This window comes from Salmo salar, chromosome ssa15, assembly GCF_905237065.1.
Source record: "Salmo salar chromosome ssa15, Ssal_v3.1, whole genome shotgun sequence".
Classification (NCBI taxonomy): domain Eukaryota; kingdom Metazoa; phylum Chordata; class Actinopteri; order Salmoniformes; family Salmonidae; genus Salmo; species Salmo salar.
The window spans coordinates 12,687,519-12,714,184 of record NC_059456.1 but is presented as its reverse complement, the minus strand read 5'-3'; the positions used below and the strand labels follow the sequence as shown (position 1 = coordinate 12,714,184).

The window sequence follows — 26,666 nt, the reverse complement described above, 5'->3', positions numbered from 1 at the left end:
AATAGCCCAACTCTCACACACTCACATCCACACACACACACGTAAACAAAACATATACAGTTTATTATTTTTTGTGATTGCTGGTGAATTCAATTATACATCTATAATTAGCAGGTTTTGTTATTTGTATTTGTATTGATTATGGATCCCCATTAGTTCCTGCCAAGGCAGCAGTTACTCTTCCTGGGGTTTATTATAGATCCCCATTAGTAATAAAAAAATAATATTACTGCACTGCTAGCCTCTTTACACTGGCTTCTTGTTAAGGCAAGGGCTAATTTCAAGGTTTTACTGCTAACCTATAAAACATTACATGGGCTTGCTCCTACCTATCTTTCCGATTTGGTCCTTCCTTACATACCTACAGCTACGCTACGGTCACAAGATGCAGGCCTCCTTACTGTACCTAGGATTTCTAAGCAAACAGCTGGAGGCAGGGCTTTCTCCTATAGAGCTAAATTTTTCTGGAATGGTCTGCCTATCTATGTCAGAGACGCAGACTCGGTCTCAACCTTTAAGTCTTTATTGAAGACTCATCTCTTCAGTAGGTCCTATGATTGAGTATAGTCTGACCCAGGGGTGTGAAGGTGAACGGAAAGGCACTGGAGCGACGAACCGCCCTTGCTGTCTCTGCCTGGCCGGTTCCCCTCTCTCCACTGGGATTCTCTGCCTCTAACCCTATTAAAGGGGCTGAGTCACTGGCTTACTGGTGTTCTTCCATGCTGTCCCTAGGAGGGATGTGTCACTTGAGTGGGTTGAGTCACTGATGTGATCTTCCTGTCCTGGTTGGCGCCCCCCTCGGGTTCGTGCCGTCGGGGAGATCTTCGTGGGCTATACTCGGCCTTATCTCAGGATGGTAAGTTGGTGGTTGAAGATATCTCTCTAGTGGTGTGGGGGCTGTGCTTTGGCAAAGTGGGTGGTGTTATATCATGCCTGTTTGGCCCTGTCCGGGGGTATCGTCAGACGGGGCCACAGTGTCTCCCAACCCTCTCCTGCCTCCAGTATTTATGCTGCAATAGTTTGTGTCAGGTGCTAGGGTCAGTCTGTTATATCTGGAGTATTTCTCCTGTCTTATCCGGTGTCCTGTGTGAATTTAAGTATGCTCCCTCTAATTTTCTCTTTCTCTCTCTCTCTCTCTCTCTCTCTCTCTCTCTCGGGGGACCTGAGCCCTAGGACCACGCCTCAGGACTACCTGGCCTGATGACTCCTTGCTGTCCCCAGTCCACCTGGTCATGCTGCTGTGCCAGTTTCAACTGTTCTGCCTGTGGCTGTGGAATCCTGACCTGTTCACCGGACGTGCTACCTGTCCCAGACCTGCTGTTTTGGACTCTCTCTCTACCGCACCTGCTGTCTCTGACTGAATGATCGGCTATGAAAAGCCAACTGACATTTACTCCTGAGGTGCTGACCTGTTGCACCCTCTACAACCACTGTGATTATTATTATCTGACCCTGCTGGTCATCTATGGACATCTTGGCCATGTACTGTTATAATCTTTGCTCCAAACAAATAAATACAAAATAAATGAATAACTTAGTATAAAAAATGAGAGCCTGAAACTATAAATGTTGGATGGTAGAAAATACAACAGACTATTCTTCAGAGCAACTCCGGTATAACAAATAAATCCAGCATGTCTAAAATAAAATACAACTGTGATCACCCTAACCCGGTTGACTAGGTAACATCTCTGTTTTATTTTTTAACATGAAGTAGTACAGCTGGCCACTTCAACATCAAATAGTACAGCTGGCCACTTCAACATCAAATAGTGCAGCTGGCTGCTTCAACATCAAATAGTACAGCTGGCTGCTTCAACATCAAATAGTACAGCTGGCTGCTTCAACATCAAATAGTACAGCTGGCTGCTTCAACATCAAATAGTACAGCTGGCTGCTTCAACATCAAATAGTACAGCTACCGCTTCAACTTCAAATAGTACAGCTGGCCGCTTCAACATCAAATAGTACAGCTGGCCGCTTCAACATCAAATAGTACAGCTGGCTGCTTCAACATCAAATAGTACAGCTGGCTGCTTCAACATCAAATAGTACAGCTGGCTGCTTCAACATCAAATAGTACAGCTGGCTGCTTCAACATCAAATAGTACAGCTGACTGCTTCAACATCAAATAGTACAGCTGGCTGCTTCAACATCAAATAGTACAGCTGGCTGCTTCAACATCAAATAGTACAGCTGACTGCTTCAACATCAAATAGCGCAACTGGCTGCTTCAACAAATAGTACTAAGAGTAACATTAGGAGGGCTTCTTCAAACACTACATTATGTAACTTAACATTTTCAGAACACTGCAGGCCCGGTAGGGAGCTGGAATGAAGTCAGTAAGACTGACAGAAGGAGGAAACAGTACACATGGGGTAATCCTGGACCAGCCCTACATTCCAGGGGGTTAGAGGTACGGGTTAGGGTCAGAGTTAGGGATCAGGGGTCGTGGTCTTACCCTGCATGCCTGTGGGTCCAAAGCCCTGTCTGGTCAGGAAGATGGCGTGATCATGGTGCTCAGAATGGTCATGGTCTGCCTTCTGCTGAACGAACGCCCAGCGACACACGTTCTCCAGACTCCTGGACGGGTTCCCTCGTTCTATCAGGCTGATGGACTGACAGGACAGACACACTGTTAGAACCTGATAGCATGGTGCTAGCAACACCAAGGTCGTGGGTTCAATTCCCTCAAGGATCACAAACACATGCTGTAACCAGTAGTGGTGCGTGGGTAAAATCACGTCATATTACAACATATGTGTTGTGATAATTGTGTTTTCTCTATAACCTGTTAGTTTATATTCCTTGACACCGTGATATATAGGCCTAAAGGAAGAGACAATAAGTGGCAGAATAAATTCAACCACACCTTTGGTTCATCACAAAACCAGATAGCAACATCTGTCCAGTGAAGTCCACAAAGCATATTGACTCACCCAGAAATGCCGTCCCCCTCTCTTTCATGACTCTGTCATACAGTACACACTTTTAGTTTTTGTTGTCCTAGGCTACCTTGCTCGCTAGGCTAACTTCCTTGGGGCAACGATGCCCCAGGCCAGCTAGTTAACATTACCCTATTACAACTAGCTACATATTGAACTTCCATCCTCTCAGACCAGGGGTACAATGCATGAATTTATGGTTGGATCAGAACCGTCATTATAATCATTGGCCAGTACGGAGAATTAAGTAAAACCACAAATCCCTATCTCCATCTATGGGTAATTTAGGAAAGGGACAATTTTAGATAGTTAACTAGCCATTGGAGGCCAACGACACAACGAGATGCAACAATTCACATTTTTTTTGTAAATTACATTTGGCTTGTGATTGGGGTGAAGCCAAATCCAAACTGGCTTCCCTTGACACTTTAGTTTTGATAAATTAAGCTCACTCAGTTTAGCTCAATGCTGATTGACTAATAGTATTATAATTCGTTATCAAGGGAGGCCAAATGCTCGCTGGCTTCTCTTGCGTTCAATGCCACGGGTGGCAACAATGCCATACTCTTTTTGACCAGACAGCATCAGATAGATGGCCTACACATACTGAGACAGAGGGGCGCTGTTTCGCTAGCTCGGATGCTTACTCCAGTGAGATACATTCAGCCTCTTCCGAGTTGAAGGACAATTATGAAAACACAATTTTTTGTGGAAGCCTGGCTTCCCTTGGCATCCATGAATACACACCACTGGCTGTAACTGTATGCACTCACTGTACTGTGGTTGTGGATAGAATAATCTTCTAAGTGTAATCCTACTTAGAGCCTGCTTCATCTAAGCGGTATCTATAGAGCCTACCTTATCTAAGCGGCATCTTTAGAGCCTACCTTAGCATAGCCCAGCATGATCATCCTCACCAACACCACATTAATATGGACTCCTAGAGACTCATCGTGGTAGATCTCATTCACCTGAAACAGACAGTAAGACAGGATCGAAAACAGACGGTAAAACAGGACTGAAACTCACAGCAAAACAGGACTGAAACAGGCAGTCAGACAGGACTGAAACACACATCAATGCAGGACTGAAACAAATAGCAATACAGGACTGAAACAGACGGTAAGACAGGACTGAAACACTCAGCAAGACAGGACTGAAACAGATGGTAAGACAGGACTGAAACACACAGCAATACAGGACGGAAACAGGCAGTCAGACAGTATTGAAACAGACGGCAATATGGTATTGAAACAGATAGTAAGAAAGTATTGAAACAGACAGTAAGACACAGACAGTTAGATAGCGAGTCGATGCGTGAGGAGGAGACAATGAGTTGAATACAAAGTCTCTCTCCTTCACATCTTCTTTAAAAAAAAAATATTTCACCTTTGTTTAACCAGGTAGGCTAGCTGAGAACAAGTTCTCATTTACAACTGCGACCTGGCCAACATAAAGCAAAGCAGTTCGACACATACAACAACACAGAGTTACACATGGAATAAACAAACATACAGTCAATAATACAGTAGAAAAAGTCTATATACAGTGTCTGCAAATGAGGTAAGATAAGGGAGGTAAGGCAATAAATAGGCCATGTGGCGAAGTAATTACAACATACCAATTAAACGCTGGAGTGATAGATGTGCAGAAGATGAATGTGCAAGTTGAGATACTAGTGTGCAAAGGAGCAAGATAAATAAATAAATACAGTATGGGGATGAGGTAGTTGGATGGGATATTTACAGATGGGCTATGTAGGTGCAGTGATCTGTGAGCTGCTCTGACAGCTGGTGCTTAAAGCTAGTGAGGGAGATATGAGTCTCCAGCTTCAGTGATTTTTGCAGTTCGTTCCAGTCATCGGCAGCAGAGAACTGGAAGGAAAGGCGGCCAAAGGAGGAATTGGCTTTGGGGGTGACCAGTGAGATATACCTGCTGGAGCGCGTGCTACGGGTGGGTGCTGCTATGGTGACCAGTGAGCTAAGGCAGGGCTTTACCTAGCAAAGACTTGTTGATGACCTGGAGCCAGTGGGTTTGGCAACGAGTATGAAGCGAGGGCCAGCCAACGAGAGCATAAAGGTCGCAGTGGTTGGTAGTATATGGGGCTTTGGTGACAAAACGGGTGGCACTGTGATAGACTGCATCCAATTTGTTAAGTAGAGTGTTGGAGGCTATTTTGTAAATGACATCGCCAGAGTCGAGGATCGGTAGGATGGTCAGATTTGTTGGCAGCATGAGTGAAGGAGGCTTAGTTGCGAAATAGGAAGCCGATTCTAAATTTTATTTTGGATTGGAGATGTTTGATGTGAGTTTGAAAGGAGAGTTTACAGTCTAGCCAGACACCTAGGTATTTGTAGTTGTCCACATATTCTAAGTCAGAACTGTCCAGAGTAGTGATGCGGGCAGGTGCGGGAAGCGATCGGTTGAAGAGCATGCATTTAGTTTTACTTGCATTTAAGAGCAGTTGGAGGCCACGGAAGGAGAGTTGTATGGCATTGAAGCTCGTCTGGAGGTTAGTCAACACAGTGTCCAAAGAATGGCCAGAAGTATACAGAATGGTGTCGTCTGCGTAGAGGTGGATCAGAGAATCACTAGCAGCAAGACCGACATCATTGATGTATCCAGAGAATAGAGTCGGCCTGAGAATTGAACCCTGTGGCAGCCCCATAGAGACTGCCAGAGGTCCGGACAACAGGCCCTCCGATTTGACACACCGAACTCTATCAGAGAAGTAGTTGGTGAACCAGGCGAGGAAGTCATTTGAGAAACCAAGGCTGTTGAGTCTGCTGATAAGAATGTGGTGATTGACAGAGTCGAAAGCCTTGGCCAGGTCGATGAATACGGCTGCACAGTAATGTCTCTTATCGATGGAGGTTATGATATTGTTTAAGACCTTGAGCGTGGCTGAGGTGCACCCATGACCAGCTCTGACACCAGATTGCATAGCGGAGAAGGTACGGTGGGATTCAAAATGGTCGGTGATCTTTTTGTTAACTTGGCTTTCGAAGACCTTAGAAAGGCAGGGTAGGATAGATATAGGGCTGTAGCAGTTTGGGTCTAGCGTGTCTCCCCCTTTGAAAAGGGGGATGATCGCGGCAGCATTCCAATCTTTGGGAATCTCAGACGATACGAAAGAAAGGTTGAACAGGCTAGTAATAGGGGTTGCAGCAATTTTGACAGATGATTTTAGAAAGAGAGGGTCCAGATTGTCTAGCCCGGCTGATTTGTAGGGGTCCCAGATTTTGCAGCTCTTTCAGAACATCAGCTATCTGGATTTGGGTGAAGGAGAAATGGGGGAGGCTTGGGCGAGTTGCTGTGGGGAGTGCAGGGCAGTTGATCAGGGTAGGGGTAGCCAGGTGGAAAGCATGGCCAGCCGTAGAAAAATGCTTATTGAAATTCTCAATTATAGTGGATTTATCGGTGGTGACAGTGTTTCCTAGCCTCAGTGCAGTTGGCAGCTGGGAGGAGGTGCACTTATTCTCTATGGACTTTACAGTGTCCCAGAACTTTTTTGAGTTTGTGCTACAGGATGCAAATTTCTGTTTGAAAAAGCTAGCTTTAGCTTTCCTAACTGCCTGTGTATATTGGTTCCTAACTTCCTTGAAAAGTTGCATATCGTGGGGGCTATTCGATGCTAATGCAGTACTCCACAGGATGTTTTTTGTGCTGGTCAAGGGCAGACACGTCTGGAGTGAACCAAGGGCTATATCTGTTCCTGGTTCTACATTTTTTGAATGGGGCATGCTTATTTAAGATGGTGAGGAAGGCATTTTTAAAGATTAACCAGGCATCCTCTACTGACGGGATGAGGTCAATATCCTTCCAGGATACCCGGGCCAGGTCGATTAGAAAGGCCTGCTCGCTGAAATGTTTTAGGGAGCGTTAGACAGTGATGAGGGGTGGTCGTTTGACCGCAGACCCATTACGGATGCAGGCAATGAGGCAGTGATCGCTGAGATCTTGGTTGAAAACAGCAGAAGTGTATTTGGAGGGCAAATTGGTTAGGATGATATCTATGTGGGTGCCCGTGTTTATGGATTTGGGGTTGTACCTGGTAGGTTCATTGATAATTTGTGTGAGATTGAGGGCATCAAGCTTAGATTGTAGGTTGGCCGGGGTGTTAAGCATGTCCCAGTTTAGGTCACCTAGCAGCACGATCTCTGAAGATTGTTGGGGGAAATCAATTCACATATGGTGTCCAGGGCACAGCTGGGGGCAGAGGGGGGTCTATAGCAGGCGTCAATGGTGAGAGACTTGTTTCTGGAAAGGTGGGTTTTTAAAAGTAGAAGTTCGAATTGTTTGGGTACAGACCTTGATAGTAAGACAGAACTCTATCTCTGCAGTAGATTGCGACTCCGCCCTCTTTGGCAGTTCTATCTTGTCAGAAAATTTTATAGTCAGGGATGAAAATTTCAGGGGTTTTGGTGGTCTGCCTAAGCCAGGATTCAGACACAGCTAGGACATCCGGGTTGGCAGTGTGCTAAAGCAGTGAATACAACAAACTTAGGGAGGAGGCTTCTAGTGTTAACATGCATGAAACCATTACATTTTTACATTTTTAGTCATTTAGCAGACACTCTTATCCAGATCGACTTACAGTAGTGAATGCATACATTTATAATATTTTTTTTTTTTTTCTGTGCTGGCCCCCCGTGGGAATCGAACCCACAACCCTGGCATTGCAAACACCATGCTCTACCAACTGAGCTACAGGGAAGGCCTAAAAAAACCAAGGCTTTTACGGTTACAGAAGTCAACAAATGAGAGCCCCTGGGGAATAGGAGTGGAGCTCGGCATTGCAGGGCCTGGATTAACCTCTACATCACCAGAGGAACAGAGGAGGAGTAGGAAAAGGGTACGGCTAAAGGCTATAAGTACTTGTCGTCTAGTACGTTCAGAACAGAGAGTAAAAGGAGCAGGTTTCTGGGCGCGATCGAATAGATTCAAGGCATAATGTACAGACAAAGGTATGGTAGGATGTGAATACATTGGAGGTAAACCTAGGCATTGAATGATGATGAGTGATGATAAACCAGCTTATGTCACCACATGCATGGGAGGTGGAACTAAAGGGTTGGCTAAGGCATATTGAGCAGGGCTAGAGGCTCTACAATGAAATAAGACAATCACTAACCAGAACAGCAATGGACAAGGCATATTGACAATTGGGAGAGGCATGTGTAGCCGAGTGATTATAGGGGTCCAGTGAGTAGCTAGGCTGGCTGGAGACACGGCGATTCAGACAGCTAGCAGGCCGAGGATAGCAAGCTAGCAGAAGTGCCTTAGAGGGACGTCGCGACGGAGGAAGTCTGTTATAGCCTCCTCGTTGGGAGCCTCCTCGTGCGGTTACGTCGATAGACCAGTCGTGATGGAGTAGTAGGGTTCCGTGTAGCAAAGAGGTCCAGTCCAATTGGCAAAATAGGTATAGTGGCCCAAGAAATTGGCCGATGGATCTCTTCAGCTAACAGTCCAATATGCTCTAGACAGCTAGTGGGCCGCGGCTAGCAGGCTAGCAGATGGGCATTTAGGGGACATCGCGACGGAGGGGCCTGTTGGAGAAAAGAAAAAACTCAGGCTGATTACGTCGGTAGTCCAGTCATGAATGAGCTCCGTACCAGCAGTAAAAGGGGTCCAGGCCAATTGGGAAAATAGGTATTGTAGCCCTGGAGTGGCTAATGGACCTCTTCAGCTAGCCGGGAAATGGGCCTAGCATGGGCTAGCTCCAAGCTAACTGGTGTTTGCTTCGGGACAGAGACATTAGCTAGCAGGCTGCGATGATCCAGGTGAAAAGGTTCAGAGCTTGCGATAGGAATCCGGGGATATGGAGAGAAAATAGGTCCAGTATCCTCTGGTTTAAATCGTGTTGTGCAAACTGGCGAGAGTTTTCTGAGCTAAAGATTAGCTGATGACCGCTAGCAGTGATTAGCTGACTACTAGCTAGTAGCTAGTTAGCTGGCTAGCTTCTGTTGGGGGATTCCGGTTCAGAAGTAAAGAAAAATACTTTAGAAAAAAAGCAGATCCACACCACATTGGGTGAGGCGGGTTGCAGGAGAGTATTTTGAAGTTGAGGTTTAGAAAAATATAAAAAAGATATGTGAAGAAAAATATATAAAAAGATATACATGAAACACGACAAGACGAGGACAAAGACGTCTGACTGCTACGCCATCTTGGAAAGATGACTCATACAGTGGGTTATCTTCTAACCAGATGGCAGAGGTACAGATGGACTGCTTCACACTAGAGAGGACAGGAAATATAGAGACAAGCCTGATAACCCAGAGTTCTACCCTACAGGGGTACTGACATATTATTATTATTTTTCTGTACATTGTATGATGAACAGTGGAGCGTACTGAGCATCCACTCTGCCTCACACCTCTGGTCTCTTCTGTAGGTGAGAAGAGAAGCTAGACCATGTAATGGCTGGATCATACCTCTCGCGTCAGTACACACTGGTTTAGGGAGGTTCAGAGAGATTCAAACAGGTTTAGAGAGGTGCAGAGAGATTCAGACAGGTTGAGTTTCTTTAAAATTTTTACAGAGACAGTGCACATTAATCATCGTTTCAGAAAAAGTACTTTGTTGAAGTACCGCCAACCCTGATGTCCGAGCCGTGTCTGAATCCTGGTTTAGGAAGGCCACCAATAATTCTGAAATTTCCATCCCCAACTACAACATTTTTCATCAAGATAGAACTGCCAAAAGGGGGCGGAGTTGCAATCTACTGCAGAGATAGCCTGCAGAGTTCTGTCATACTATCCAGGTCTGTGCCCAAAATATCGAGCTTCTACTTTTAAAAATCCACCTTTCCAGAAATAAGTCTCTCACTGTTGCCGCTTGTTATAGACCCCCCTCAGTCCCCAGCTGTGCCCTGGACACCATATGTGAATTGATTGCCCCCCATCTATCTTCAGAGTTCATACTGTTAGGTGACCTAAACTGGGATATGCGTAACACCCCGGCCGTCCTACAATCTAAACTAGATGCCCTCAATCTCACACAAATTATCAATGAACCTACCAGAAACAACCCTAAATCCGTAAACATGGGCACCCTCATAGATATCATCCTGAACAACTTGTCCTCTAAATACACCTCTACTGTCTTAAACCAGGATCTCAGCGATCACTGCCTCATTGCCTGCGTCCGTAACGGGTCCGCGGTCAAACGACCACCCCTCATCACTGTCAAACGCTCCCTAAAACACCTCAGCGTGCAGGCCTTTCTAATCGACCTGGCCCGGGTATCCTGGAAGGATATTGACCTCATCCCGTCAGTAGAGGATGCCTGGTTGTTCTTTAAAAGTTCTTTCCTCACCATCTTAAATAAGCATGCCCCGTTCCAAAAATGTAGAAATAAGAACAGATATAGCCCTTGGTTCACTCCAGACGTGACTGCCCTTGACCAACACAAAAACATTCTGTGGCGTACTGCATTAGCATCGAATAGCCCCCACGATATGCAACTTTTCAGGGAAGTCAGGAACCAATATACACAGTCAGATAGGAAAGCAAAGGCTAGCTTTTTCAAACAGAAATGTTCAGCCTGCAGCACTGATTCCAAAAGGTTTTGGGAAAATGTAAAGTCCATAGAGAATAAGTGCACCTCCTCCCAGCTGCCCACTACAGGCTAGGAAACACTGTCACCACCGATAATCGAGAATATCAATAAGCATTTTTCTAAGGCTGGCCATGCTTTCCACCTGGCTACCACTACCCCGGCCAACAGCTCTGCACCCCCACAGCAACTTGCCCAAGCCCCCCCCCTCGCTTCTCCTTCACCCAAATCCAGATAGCTGATGTTCTGAAAGAGCTGAAAAATCTGGAACCCTACAAATCAGCTGGGCTAGACAATCTGGACCCTCTCTTTCTAAAATTATCCACCGAAATTGTTGCAACCACTATTACTAGCCTGTTCAACCTCTATTTCGTATCGTTTGAGATCCATAAAGATTGGAAAGCTGCCACGGTCATCCCCCTCATTAAAGGGGGAGACACTCTAGACCCAAACTGTTACAGACCTATATCCATCCTGCCCTGTCTTTCTAAAGTCTTCGAAAGCCAAGTTAACAAACAGATCACTGACCATTTTGAATCCCACCATATCTTCTCCGCTATGCAATCTGGTTTCTGAGCTGGTCGTGTGTGCACCGCAGCCACGCTCAAGGTCCTAAACGATATCATAACCGCCATCGATAAAAGACAGTACTGTGCAGCTGTCTTCATTGACCTGGCCAAGGCTTTCCACTCTGTCAATCACCGCATTCTTATCGACAGACTCAATACCCTTGGTTTCTCAAATGACTGCCTCGCCTGGTTCACCAACTACTTCTCAGACAGAGTTCAGTGTGTCAAATCGGAGGGCCTGTTGTCCGGACCTCTGGCAGTCTCTATGGGGGTGCCACAGGTTTCAATTCTCGGACCGATTCTTTTCACTGTATACATCAATGATGTTGCTCTTGCTGCTGGTGATTCTCTGATCCACCTCTACGCAGACGACACCATTCTGTATACATCTGGCCCTTCTTTGGACACTGTGTTAACAAACCTCCAAACAAGCTTCAACGCCATACAACACTCCTTCCGTGGCCTCCAACTGCTCTTAAATGCAAGTAAAACTAAATGCATGCTCTTCAACCAATTGCTGCCCGCACCTGCCCGCCCGACTAGCATAACTACTGTGGACGATTCTGACTTAGAATTTATGGACAACTACAAGTACCTAGGTGTCTGGTTAGACTGCAAACTCTACTTCCAGACTCACATTAAGCATCTCCAATCCAAAATAAAATCTAGAATCGGCTTCCTATTTTGCAACAAAGCCTCCTTCACTCATGCTGCCAAACATACCCTCATAAAACTGACTATCCTACCGATCCTTGACTATGGCGATGTCATTTACAAAATAGCTTCCAACATTCTACTCAGCAAAGTGGATGTAGTCTATCACAGTGCCATCCGTTTTGTCACCATAGCCCCGTATACTACCCACCACTGCGACCTGTATGCTCTCGTTGGCTGGCCCTCGCTACATATTCGACGCCAAACCCACTAGCTCCAGGTAATCTACAAGTCTTTGCTAGTTAAAGCCCCGCCTAATCTCAGCTCACTGGTCACCATAGCAACACCCACCCATAGCACGCGCTCCAGCAGGTATATTTCACTCGGCATCCCCAAAGCCAACACCTCCTTCGGCCGCCTTTCCTTCCAGTTCTCTGCTGCCAATGACTGGAATGAATTGCAAAAATCACTGAAGCTGGAGACATATCTCCCTCACTAACTTTAAGCATCGGCTGTCAGAGCAGCTCACCGATCACTGCACCTGTACACAGCCCATTTGTAAATACCCCACCCAACTACCTCATCCCCATATTGTTATTTCTTTTTTTGCTCTTTTGCACCCCAGTGTCTCTACTTGCACATCATCATCTGCACATCTATCGCTCCAGTGTCAATGCTAAATTGTAATTATTTCACCACTATGGCCTATTTATTGCCTTACCTCCCTAATCTTACTACATTTGCACACACTGTACATAGATTTTTCTATTGTGTTATTGACTGTACGTTTGTTGATGTGTAACTCTGTGTTGTTGTTTTTGTCACATTGCTTTGCTTTATCTTGGCCAGGTCGCAGTTGTAAATAAGAACTTGTTCTCAATTGGCCTACCTGGTTAAGTAAAGGTGAAATAAAATAAAATAAAAAAAATAAAAAAATAAAAGCACCTTTGGCAGCGATTACAGCCTCGAGTCTACTTGGGTATGATGCTACAAGCTTGGCACACCTGTATTTGGGGAGTTTCTCCCATTCTTCTCTGCAGACCTTCTCAAGCTCTGTCAGGCTGTATGGGAAGCGTCGCTGCACAGCTATTTAAAGGTTTCTCCAGAGATGTTTGATCGGGTTCAAGTCCGGGCTCTGGCTGGGCCACTCACGGACATGTCCTGAAGTGACTCCTGCATTGTCTTGGCTGTGTGCTTAGGGTCATTGTCCTGTTGGAAGGTGAACCTTTGCCATAGTCTAAGTCCTGAGCGCTCTGGAGCATTTTTTCATCAAGGTTCTCTCTGTGTTGTCACATTCTATGTTGTTGTCTTAGGTCTCTCTTTATATAGTGTTGTGGTGTCTCTTGTCGTTATTTGTGTTTTGTCATACATTTTTAATCCCAGCCCCCATCCCTGCAGGAGGCCTTTTGCCTTTTGGTAGGCCGCCGTCATTGTAAATAAGAATTTGTTCTTAACTGACTTGCCTATTTAAATAAAAATTAAATAAAAAAATAATTCTTAAATGGAATAAGTTTGGCACCACCAAGACTCTTCCTGGTACCTGGTACCATCCCTACGGGGAAGCATGGTGGTGGCAGCATCATGTTGTGGGGATGTTTTTCAAAGGCAAGGACTGGGAGACTAGTCAGGGTCGAGGGAAAGATAAACAGAGCAAAGTACTTTCTTTATTTCATCTTTATTTAACTAGGCAAGTCAGTTAACCTGTTTTGGGGACTGGTTTTTGCTCGGAATTCCGCATGACTGACGTGCCCAAAGTAAACTGCCTGTTACTCAGACCCAGAAGTTAGGATATGCATATACAGTGAGGGAAAAAAGTATTTAATCCCCTGCTGATTTTGTACGTTTGCCCACTGACAAAGAAATGATCAGTCTCTAATTTTAATGGTAGGTTTATTTGAACAGTGAGAGACAGAATAACAACAAAAGAATCCAGAAAAAAGCATGTCAAAAATGTTATAAATTGATTTGCATTTTAATGAGGGAAATAAGTATTTGACCCCCTCTCAATCAGAAAGATTTCTGGCTCCAAGGTGTCTTTTATACAGGTAACGAGCTGATTAGGAGCACACTCTTAAAGGGAGTGCTCCTAATCTCAGCCTGTTACCTGTATAAAAGACACCTGTCCACAGAAGCAATCAATCAGATTCCAAACTCTCCACCATGGCCAAGACCAAAGAGCTCTCCAAGGATGTCAGGGACAAGATTGTAGACCTACACAAGGCTGGAATGGGCTACAAGACCATCGCCAAGCAGCTTGGTGAGAAGGTGACAACAGTTGGTGCGATTATTCGCAAATGGAAGAAACACAAAAGAACTGTCAATCTCCCTCGGCCTGGGGCTCCATGCAAGATCTCACCTCGTGGAGTTGCAATGATCATGAGAACGGTGAGGGATCAGCCCAGAACTACACAGGAGGATCTTGTCAATGATCTCAAGGCAGCTGGGACCATAGTCACCAAGAAAACAATTGGTAACACACTACGCTGTGAAGGACTGAAATCCAGCAGCGCCCGCAAAGTCCCCCTGCTCAAGAAAGCACATAGACATGCCCATCTGAAGTTTTCCAATGAACATCTGAATGATTCAGAGGACAACTGGGTGAAAGTGTTGTGGTCAGATGAGACCAAAATGGAGCTCTTTGGCATCAACTCAACTCGCCGTGTTTGGAGGAGGAGGAATGCTGCCTATGACCCCAAGAACAACATCCCCATCGTCAAACATGGAGGTGGAAACATTATGCTTTGGGGGTGTTTTTCTGCTAAGGGGACAGGACAACTTCACCGCATCAAAGGGACGATGGACGGGGCCAGGTACCGTCAAATCTTGGGTGAGAACCTCCTTCCCTCAGCCAGGGCATTGAAAATGGGTCGTGGATTGGTATTCCAGCATGACATTGACCCAGAACACACGGCCAAGGCAACAAAGGAGTGGCTCAAGAAGAAGCACATTAAGGTCCTGGAGTGGCCTAGCCAGTCTCCAGACCTTAATACCATAGAAAATCTGTGGAGGCAGCTGAAGGTTCGAGTTGCCAAACGTCAGCCTCGAAACCTTAATGAGTTGGAGAAGATCTGCAAAGAGGAGTGGGACAAAATCCCTCCTGAGATGTGTGCAAACCTGGTAGCCAACTACAAGAAACGTCTGACCTCTGTGATTGCCAACAAGGGTTTTGCCACCAGGTACTAAGTCATGTTTTGCGGAGGGGTCAAATACTTATTTCCCTCATTAAAATGCAAATCATTTTATAACATTTTTGACATGCATTTTTCAGGATTTTTTTGTTGTTATTCTGTCTCTCACTGTTCAAATAAACCTACCATTAAAATTATAGACTGATCATTTCTTTGTCAGTGGGCAAACATACAAAGTCAGCAGGGGATCAAATACTTTTTTCCCTCACTGTACTTGGTAGCATTGGATAGAAAACACTCTAAAGTTTCTAAAACTGTTAAAAGAATGTCTGTGAGTATAACAGAACTGATATAGCAGGCAAAAACCCAACAAAAATCCAACCTGATTTTTTTTTTTTGAGCTCCCATCCAATTCAAATGTGAAGCTATTGAAAACGATGACTTCCGCCTCCCAGATTGCAGTTCCTATGGCTTCCACTGGATGTCAACAGTCTTTATACATGGCTTCAGGCTTGTTTTTTGAAACACCAAACGAGGAATAGTAGATTATCTATTTGGAGCACTAAAGCAAAAGTAGTCTCTTTGCACGCATGAACGAGGGTGCGCACTTCGTTATTTTCCTTCCCTATTGAACATACTATTCTCCGTATGAAATATTGTCGTTTATTTAGATATTAGACTACCTGAGGATTAATTAGAAACATCGTTTGACTTGTTTGGATAAACTTTACCGGTAACTTTTGGGACTTCTTTGTCTGCATGTTGAATGGGTGGATTACTGAACTCAATGACACCTACTAAACTGACTTTTTGGGATATAAAGAAGGACGTTATTGAACAAAACGACCATTCATTCTGTAGCTGGGACCTTTGGGATTGCAAACAGAGGAAGATCTTCAAAGGTAAGTGATTTATTTTATTGCTATTTATGATTTTGTGACGTCTGTGCTGGTTTGAAAACATGTTGCTGTGAGGCGCTGTCCTCAGATAATCGAATGCTATAGTTTCGCCGCAAAGCCTATTGTAAATCGGACAACGAGGTTTGATTACCAACATTCTAAGCTAAAGAATCATGTATGACACTTGTATTTTCATGAATGTTTAATATTACGATTTTGTGCGCTCCGATTTCACCAGATGTTGTCGAATTTGACCCCGCTAGAGGGATCCGCGCGCTAAGAGGTTTTAAATTAAGAACCAATTCTTATTTACAATAATGGCCTACACTGGCCAAACAGCACTGTTTCAATTGTGCGCTGCCCTATGGGACTCCCAATCCCGGCCAGCTGTGATGCAGACTGGATTTGAACCAGGGTCTCTGTAGTGACGCCTCAAGCACTGAGATGCAGTGCCTTAGACCGCTGCACCACTCGGGAGCCACTGTGATGGAGGCCACTGTGTTCTTGGGGACCTTCAAATTCTGGAGAAATGTTTTATTACCCTTCCCCAGATCTGTGCTTCAAAACAATACTGTCTCGGAGCTCTAGGACAATTCCTTCGACCTGGTTTTTGCTCTGACATGCACTGTCAATTGTGGGGCCTTATAGACAGGTGTGTGCTTTTCCAAATAATGTCCAATCAATTGAATTTACCACAGGTGGACTCCAGTCAAGTGGTAGACACATCTCAATGGAAAGGATGCACCTGAGCTCAATTTTGAGTCTCATAGCATTGCGTCTGAATACTTATGTAAATAAGGTATTTCTGTTTTTAATTTTTTATAAATTAGCTAACATTTCTGAGGATTTGATGAGGATATGTTGTTTTATTTAATACATTTTCGAATAAGGCTATAACGTAACAAAATGTGGAAAAAGTAAAGGGTTCTGAATACTTTCCGAATGCACCGTACCAGACAGACAGACAAACATAGGACAAGCAACACGCAGACAGACAGTCAGAGCAACATAGGACAAGCAACACGTAGCATACAGATAGACAGAGCAACACATAGCACGCAGACACAGAGCAAAAGCACAAAAACTAAACTAAATACATAAAAGCAACAAACACCTCACCAGCTAGGACCAGTGTATAACAATAATATAGTAAACAGGTCTACTCTGCTGTGTGTCATAGTACTAATGGAAGCTAGCTCTACTCTGCTGTGGGTCATGGTCATAAAGGAAGTTAGCCCTACTCTGCTATGGGTCATGGTACTAATGGAAGCTAGCTCTACTCTGCTCTCGGTCATGGTCATAAAGGAAGCTAGCTCTACTCTGCTCTGGGTCATGGTCATAAAGGAAGTTAGCCCTACTCTGCTATGGGTCATGGTCATAAAGGAAGCTAGCTCTACTCTGCTGTGGGTCATGGTCATAAAGGAAGTTAGCCCTATACTGCTATGGGTCATGGTCATAAATAAAGCTAGCCCTACTCTGCTATGGGTCATGGTACTCTAGCTCTACTCTACTGTGGGTCATTTCTGAGTAGCCCTATACTGCTATGGGTCATGGTCATAAAGGAAGCTAGCCCTACTCTGCTATTCATGGTCATAATAAGCTAGCCCTACTCTGCTATGGGTCATGGTCATGAATAAAGCTAGCCCTACTCTGCTATGGGTCATGGTACTAAAGGAAGCTAGCCCTACTCTGCTGTGGGTCATGGTCATAAAGGAGGCTAGCCCTACTCTGCTATGGGTCATGGTACTAATGGAAGCTAGCTCTACTCTACTGTGGGTCATTGTCATAAAGGAAGTTAGCCCTATACTGCTATGGGTCATGGTCATAAAGGAAGCTAGCCCTACTCTGCTATGGGTCATGGTCATAAATAAAGCTAGCCCTACTCTGCTATGGGTCATGGTCATGAATAAAGCTAGCCCTACTCTGCTATGGGTCATGGTACTAAAGGAAGCTAGCCCTACTCTGCTGTGGGTCATGGTCATAAAGGAGGCTAGCCCTACTCTGCTATGGGTCATGGTACTAATGGAAGCTAGCTCTACTCTACTGTGGGTCATGGTCATAAAGGAAGCTAGCCTTGTGGGGCATGGTCCTGAAGTAAGCTAGCTCTACTCTGCTGTGGGTCATGGTCATAAAGGAAGCTAGCCCCACTCTGCTATGTGTCACGGTCATAAAGGAAGCTAGCTCTACTCTACTGTGGGTCATGGTCATAAAGGAAGTTAGCCTTGTGGGTCATGGTCATAAAGGAAGCTAGCCTTGTGGGTCATGGCCATAAAGGAAGCTAGCCCTACTCTGCTATGGGTCATGGTCATAAAGGAAGCTAGCCCTACTCTGCTGTGGGTCATGGACACAAAGGAAGCTAGCTCTACTCTGCTGTGTGTCATGGTCATAAAGGAAGCTAGCCTTGTGTGGCATGGTCCTAAAGTAAGCTTGCTCTACTCCGCTGTGGGTCATGGTCATAAAGGAAGCTAACCCTACTCTGCTGTGGGTCATGGTCATAAAGGAAGCTAGCCCTACTCTGCTATGGGTCATGGTCATAAAGGAAGCTAGCTATACTCTGCTGTGGGTCATGGTCATAAAGGAAGCTAGACTTGTGGGTCATGGTCATAAAGGAAGCTAGCCCTACAATGCTATGGGTCATGGTTGTAAAGGAAGCTAGCCCTACTCTGCTATGGGTCATGGTCATAAAGGAAGCTAGCCCTACTCTGCTATGGGTCATGGTTGTAAAGGAAGCTAGCCCTACTCTGCTATGGGTCATGGTCATAAAGGAAGCTAGCCTTGTGGAGCATGGTCTTAAAGGAAGCTAGCCTGGCGGGTCATGGCCATAAAGGAAGCTAGCCTTGTGGGTCATGGTCATAAAGGAACCTAGCCCTACTCTGCTGTGTGTCACGGTCCATTCCATCTGGTTTGCGCTTAGTGGGACTATCATTTGTTTTTCAATAGGTCAATGATCCAACACACCTCCAGGCTGTGTATTTTTTATTTTTTTTTAAATGTTTTAATTAATCTTTCTTTAACTAGGCAAGTCAGTTAAGAACAAATTCTTATTGACAATGACGGCCTACCCCGGCCAAACCAGGACGACGCTGGGGAAAATGTTCACGGCTCTATGGGACCGCTGCACCACTCGGGAGCCTGTGTAAGGGCAATTTGACCAAGAAGAAGAGTGATGGAGTACTGCATCAGATGAACTGGCCTCCACAATCACCCAACCTCAACCAATTTGAGATGGTTTTGGATGAGTTGGACTGCAGAGTGAAAGAAAAACAGCCAACAAGTGCTCAGCATATGTGGGGACTCCTTCAAGACTGTTGGAAAAGCATTACAGGTGAAGCTGGTTGAGAGAATGCCAAGAGTGTGCAAAGCTGTCATCAAGGCAAAGGGTGGCTACTTTGAAGAATCTCAAATATAAAATATTTTGATTTATGTAACACTTTTGTGGTTACTACATGATTCCATATGTCTTATTTCATCATTTTGATGTCTTCACTACTTTTCTCCAATGTAGAAAATAGTAAAAATAAAGAAAACAGATGGAATGAGTAGGTGTGTCCAAACTTTGACTGGTACTGTTACAGACTTCAATTTAGCAGGAGGAAACAGGAACTAGAGATTTACACAAACCTCAGCTTAGCAGGAGGAAACAGGAACTAGAGATATACACAGACCTCAGCTTAGCAGGAGGAAACAGAGGAAAGAGATATATACAGACCTCAGCTTAGCAGGAGGAAACAGAGGAAACAGGAACTAGATATAAATGTGTAAAATGTGCCGAATACAACAGGTAGACCTTACCGTGAAAAGCTTACTGACAAGCCCTTAACCAACGATGCAGTTTTAACTATATTTTCTTAAGAAAATATTTACTAAATAAACTGAAGCAAAAAAAGGTACAATTTAAAAAAGTAACGCAGTAAATAGTTTAGCAGAAGGAAAAAGAGGAAACAGGGACTAGAGATACACAGTGCCTTGCGAAAATATTCACCCCCCTTGGCATGCCTACCACTTTGAAGATGCAAAATATTTTTTTCTTGTGATACAAACAAGAAATAAGTAAACTTGAGCGTGCATAACTATTCAACCCCCAAAGTCAATACTTTGTAGAGCCACCTTTTGCAGCAATTATAGCTGCAAGTCTCTTGGGATATGTCTCTATAAGCTTGGCACATCTAGCCACTGGGATTTTTGCCCATTCTTCAAGGAAAAACTGCTCCAGCTCCTTCAAGTTGGATGGCTTCCTGTTGGTGTACAGCAATCTTTAAGTCATACCATAGATTCTCAATTGGATTGAGGTCTGGGCCATTCCAAGACATTTAAATGTTTCCCCTTAAACCACTTGAGTGTTGCTTTAGCAGTATGCTTAGGGTCATTGTCCTGCTGGAAGGTGAACCTCCATCCCAGTCTCAAATCTCTGGAAGACTGAAACAGGTTTCCCTCACGAATGTCCCTGTATTTAGTGCCATCCATCATTTCTTCAATTCTGACCAGTTTCCCAGTCCCTGCCAATGAAAAACATCCCCACAGTATGATGCTGCCACCACCATGCTTCACTGTGGAGATGGCCGTGGAGATGGTAATCTCAGGTTGATGAGAGGTGTTGGGTTTGTGCCAGACATAGCATTTTCCTTGATGGCCAAAAAGATAACTTTTAGTCTCATCTGACCAGAGTACCTTCTTCCATATGTTTGAGGAGTCTCCCCTATGTCTTTTGGCGAACACCAAACGTGTTTGTTTCTTTTTTTCTTTAAGCAATGTTTTTTTCTGGCCACTCTTCTGTAAAGCCCAGCTCTGTGGAGTGTACGGCTTAAAGTGGCTCTGTGGAGTGTACGGCTTAACGTGGCCCTATGGACAGATAATCCAATCTCTGCTGTGGACCTTTGCAGCTCCTTCAGGGTTTTCTTTGGTCTCTTTGATGCCTCTCTGATTAATGCCCTCCTTGCCTGGTCCATGCGTTTTGGTGGGCAGCCCTCTCTTGGCAGGTTTGTTGTGGTGCCATGTTCTTTCCATTTTTTAATAATGGATTTAATGGTGCTCCGTGGGATGTTCAATGTTTTGTATATGTTTCTATAACCCAACCCTGATCTGTACTTCACAACTTTGTCCCTGACCTGTTTGGAGAGCTCCTTGGTTTTCATGGTGCCGCTTGCTTTGTGGTGCCGCTTGCTCAGTGGTGTTGCAGACTGGGGCCCTTTCAGAACAGGTATATATATATATATATATACTGAGATCATGTGACAGATCATGTGACACTTAGATTGCACACAGGTGGACTTTATTTAATTAATTATGTGACTTCTGAAGGTAATTGGGGTGGCAGGTAGCCTAGTGGTTGGAGCGTTGGGCTAGTAACCGAAAGGTTGCAAGATCAAATCCCCAAGCTGACAAGGTACAAAATCTGTTGTTCTGCCTCTGAACAAGGCAGTTAACCCACTGTTCCTAGGCCATCATTGAAAATAACAATTTGTTCTTCACTGATCTGCCTAGTTAAATAAAGGTTAAAAAAAAATTGGTTGCACCAGATCTTATTTAGGGGCCTCATAGCAAAGGGGGTGAATACATATGCACGCACCACTTTTCAGTTTTACATTTTCTTTTTTTTGAAACAAGTTCTTTTTTTCATTTCACTTCACCAATTTGGACTATTTTGTGTATGTCCATTACATGAAATCCAAATAAAAATACATTTAAACTACAGGTTGTAATGTACCAGAATAGGAAAAACACCAAGGGGGTGAATACTTTTGCAAGGCACTGTACACAGAGCTAAATGTATCAGGAGGAGAAAGTAAAGAGAAGTGACAAACAATGAGGGTTAGAGTTAGATAAGAGAAGAAGTGACTTACAATGTTCATGAGGGTCAGCAGGTAGTTCTGCACATGCTCCTTGCCGTGGAAACGCACCACGGAGTAGTCGACACCCAGAAGAACTTCAATGTTGTAGTCGTCATCTCCGGCGTGGCGTCGCTTCCTCACCGCTTGGTTCACCTGCCGGGACACCTGGTCTAGAATACCTGGGACACCTGGCAGGGACAACTGGTCTAGAATCCCTGGGACACCTGTCAGGGACAACTGGTCTAGAATCCCTGGGACACCTGGCAGGGACAGCTCTATTTCCGGTTCTGGAGAGGAAGGATGAACAGACGGTTAGCTGTAAACTTTTCACTGACCGCTAACTTTTAAGTTAAGTTGTTAAGTTTTTATTTAGGTGGTTAGCTAGTTGACAGCTAACTTTCATTTGGGTGGTTAGCTAGCCAACAGCTATGTCTTAACTTTAGATTTTAGATAGCTGTGTTTGTGTATAGAGGTGTTCTTGGAGACCCCTCCGGCTAGAATGCAGTATTTATTCTAGATTATAACAACATTTTCCAGAAACCTAAACTCTCATAGGTAGTCGCCTGGGAGTGATGTGATAAATCAGTCAGCAATCAACATCCCCTCTAGGTTGCAGCAAATTTGACACTGATATTGGAATGCGATAACAGCTATGTTCAAAATTTAAAAGAAGATACATCAGTTCTATCTTACAATGTCTTCAGAACATGTAAAAATGTGATACATTGGTTATAAATCTAATTTTATATTGAAATAAAGTGTTTAGGTTGTTAGCCAGAAAGTAAGCAATGTAAGGTAGGCTACATTGTTATATAACGTTAAAACTAGCTATCTAATGTGAGCTAACGGCCTTCCCGTGAATTTCTCTGCCTGATAAAAGATTGGATATCAATCTGATGAAAGCTAGCAAGCTAAGTTGGTAGCTATATTAGCTAGCTATCACACTTGTGGGAAAAAAAGTTAAATAATACATTTTGATTTTCAAAGCGTTGCATTCACGGAAAATAGCTTGGCTTGGCTTGCTTGATAACATTAGTCCTTTGCCCTTTTGACTCCAATACTTGGTATGGCCCCTTGCATTCTCAAAAACAAGATGGTAGTTGTCCTTCGCGAGCTAGCTACCTAGTTAGACTCGCTAGCTAGCTAGCTAGATATGTTTTTCAAACATGTTGGCATTAGGCAATCTGCAGGACCCAGGCATAGACCACAAGTACTGTCATGCAACATACAGACAATATGCTGTTTGGCAGTATTGAGCCCTGGGATGAGGGAAAGGAGTGGTGTACCCAAGCTGCTGTGTCAATATGTTGTTTGGCAGTATGGAGCCTTTGGACAAGGGAAAGGAGTGGTGATCCCAAGCTGTTGTGTCAATATGTTAATAGCAGTGTGGAGCCCTTGGATGAGGGAACACAGTGGTGATCCCTAGCTATTGTGACAGTATGTTGATGGGAGTATGGAGTCCTGGGACGAGGAAACAGAGTGGTGATCCCTAGCTGTTGTGTAAATATGTTGATGGCATTATAGAGCCATAGGACATGGAAACAGAGTGATTATCCCTTGATGTTGTGAAAATATGCTGATGCCAGTAAGGAGCACTGTGACGAGGGAACAGAGTGGGGATCACTAGCTGTTGTGACAATATGTGGTTTGGCAGTATGGAGCCCTGGAATTTGGGGACAGAGTAATGACTCCTAGCTGTACTGACAATATATTGTTTGGCAGTATGGAGCACTGGGACGAGGGAACAGAGTGGTGATCGATAGCTGTTGTGACAATATGCTGTTTGGTAGTATTCCATCTACATGGAATAGTAGGCTGGCTAACCAATCACACCATCTACATGGAATAGTAGGCTGGCTAGCCAATCACACCATCTACATGGAATAGTAGGCTGGCTAACCGATCACTAACCAACACCCATCTACATGGAATAGTAGGCTGGCTAACCAATCACACCATCCACATGGAATAGTAGGCTGGCTAACCAATCACACCATCTACATGGACTAGTAGACTGGCTAACCAATCACTAACCAACACCCATCTACATGGAATAGTAGGCTGGCTAACCAATCACACCATCCACATGGAATAGTAGGCTGGCTAACCAATCACACCATCTACATGGAATAGTAGACTGGCTAACCAATCACTAACCAACACCCATCTACATGGAATAGTAGGCTGGCTAACCTCTCACAACCATCAACATGGAATAGTAGGTTGGCTAACCAATTACACCATCTACATGGAATAGTAGACTGGCTAACCAATCACTAACCAACACCCATCTACATGGAATAGTAGGCTGGCTAACCAATCACAACCATCAACATGGAATAGTAGGCTGGTTAACCTCTCACAACCATCAACATGGAATAGTAGACTGGCTAACCAATCACTAACCAACACCCATCAACATGGAATAGTAGGCTGGTTACCCACTCACAACCATCAACATGGAATAGTAGGCTGGTTAACCACTCACAACCATCAACATGGAATAGTAGGCTGGCTAACCACTCACAACCACCTACATGGAATAGTAGGATGGCTAACCACACAGGGGCTATGTGCGGTTAGCGAAATATTCATGGTCCAAACATACCAAGACAGTCGTGAAGAGGGCACGACAAAACCTTTTCCCCCTCAAGAGACTGAAAAGATTTGGCATGAGCTCCCAGATCCCCAAAAGGTTCTACAGCTGCACCATCGAGAGCATCCTGACCGGTTGCATCAGCGCCTGGTATGGCAACTGCTCGGCATCTGACCGTAAAGAGCTACAGAGCGTAGTGCGAACGGCCCAGTACATCACTGGGGCCAAGCTTCCTGCCATCCAGGACCTATACAATAGGCGGTGTCAGAGGAAAGCCCATAAAATTGTCAGAGACTCCAGTCACCCAAGTTATAGACTGTTTTCTCTGCTACCGCACGGCAAGCGGTACCGGATCGCCAAGTCTAGGACCAAAAGGTTCTTCAACAGCTTCTACCTCCAAGCCATAAGACTGCTGAACAATTAATTAAATGGAATAGTAGGCTGGCTAACCACTCAAACCACCTACATGGAATAGTAGGCTGGCTAACCACTCACAGCAATCTACATGGAATAGTAGGCTGGCTAACCACTCACACCCATCTACATGGAACAGTAGGCTGGCTAACCACTCACACCCATCTACATGGAACAGTAGGCTGGCTAAACACTCATTAACCCACACCCATATACATGGACTAGTAGGCTGCCAATCCAATCACACCCATCTCAATGGAAAAGTAGTCTATCTACATGGAATAGTAGGCTGGCTAACCACTCACACCCACCTACATGACAGACTTCTACCATACCTCTAACAGACTCATTATAACATCAGCAGATGTCAGGTGAGTGATGCAGACTACTCTGGGTGCTTCATTAACTATTCAGCTGTAGTTTTACACACACAAACACACACACACCTGCAATGCCAGGATAGTGGGTTCAATTCCCGGCACCATCCACAAGTAAAAAAATGATGCACGCAGGAATGTAAGTCACTGGTTAAAAGCGTCTGCTAAATTATACAATATACATACACGCACTACCGTTCAAAAGTTTGGGGTCACTTAGAAATGTCCTTGTTTTTGAAAGAAAAGCAAATGTTTTGTCCATTAAAATAACATCAAATTAATCAGAAATACAGTGTAGACATTGTTAATGTTGTAAATGACTATTGTAGCTCTAAACAGCTGATTTTTTATGGAATATTTACATTTTTACATTTTAGTCATTTAGCAGACGCTCTTATCCAGAGCGACTTACAGTAGTGAATGCATACATTTCATACATTTCAATTCATAATTATCATTTTTTTCTTCGTACTGGCCCCCCGTGGGAATCGAACCCACAACCCTGGCATTGCAAACACCATTGCAAACACCATGCTCTACCAACTGAGCCACAGGGAAAATGAACCTTCATTTCTTAGAACAAGAATAGATTGACGAGTTTCAGAAGAAAGTATTTTGTTTCTGGCCATTTTGAGCCTGTAATCGAACCCACAAATGCCGATGCTCCAGATACTCAACTAGTCTAAAGAAGGCCAGTTTTATTGCTTCTTTAATCAGGATAACAGTTTTCAGCTGTGCTAACATAATTGCAAAAGGGTTTTCTAATGATCAATTAGCCTTTTAAAATGATAAACGTGGATTATCTAACACAACGTGCCATTGGAAAGGAGTGATGGTTGCTGATAATGAACCTCTGTACGCCTATGTATATATTCCATTAAAAAGAATCTGCCGTTTCTAGCTACAATAGTCATTTACAACATTAATAATGTCTACACTGTATTTCTGATCAATTTGATGTTATTTTAATGGACCGAAAAATTGTGTTTCTTTCAAAATCAAGGAAATTGCTAAGTGACCCCAAACTTTTGAATGGTAGTATATATATATATATATATATATATATATATATATATATATATATATATATATATATATATATATTCTATATATATATACTACCATTCACACACAACCAAACACACAGCTCACCTTCCAGCTGGTAGTCCAGTGAGATGTCAGAGGGGGCCTGTAGAACAGCAGATCTCCTGTAGACAACATGGACTCTGCCCTGGTCCTCATGTTCCTGAGTCCCTCTCTCCAACGGCTCAATGAAGTACTCATCTGAGTCTGTCCGGATCATACCAGCCTGAAGAGAGAGCGGGAAAAGAGTCAGAGAGAATCTATATATGGCCAAATGGGTGATTCTTCAGAAGTAATGCAAATTGGGAATGGAAACAAAAGGGATATCTAGTCATTTGCACAACTGAATGCATTCAACTGAAAAGTGTTTAACGCATTTAACACAACCCCTTTGAATCTGAGAGGTGCGGGAGGCTGCCTTAATCGACATCAATGTCATCGGCGCCCGGGGAGCAGTTGTTGTTGTTGGGGGTTAACTGCCTTGCTTAAGTGAAGAACAGCAGATTTTTCCACCATGCCAGCTCAGGGATTTGAAGCAGCGACCTTTTACTGACCCAACGCTCTTAAAAGTGCTAGGCTACCACAACTGCAATCCCACCTCAAAAACAACA

At 44.2% G+C, this 26,666-nt stretch overlaps 1 protein-coding gene across 3 annotated transcripts in view; it reads right to left on the bottom strand.

Moving 5' to 3' along the window:
- Nucleotides 1-26,666, bottom strand: part of adamts3 (ADAM metallopeptidase with thrombospondin type 1 motif, 3) — a 298,496-nt gene that overhangs the window by 169,661 nt on the left and 102,169 nt on the right. For 2 of the 3 annotated variants that reach the window (XM_045695468.1, XM_045695469.1), the window contains exons 4-7: nucleotides 26,125-26,281; nucleotides 21,598-21,872; nucleotides 3,835-3,918; nucleotides 2,464-2,620 (exon numbers count right to left, since the gene is read on the bottom strand). In XM_045695468.1, the coding sequence (XP_045551424.1) occupies nucleotides 2,464-2,620; nucleotides 3,835-3,918; nucleotides 21,598-21,872; nucleotides 26,125-26,281 (673 nt within the window). The remainder of the gene's footprint in view (nucleotides 1-2,463; nucleotides 2,621-3,834; nucleotides 3,919-21,597; nucleotides 21,873-26,124; nucleotides 26,282-26,666) is intronic. The other variant, XM_045695470.1, reaches the window with a different exon arrangement.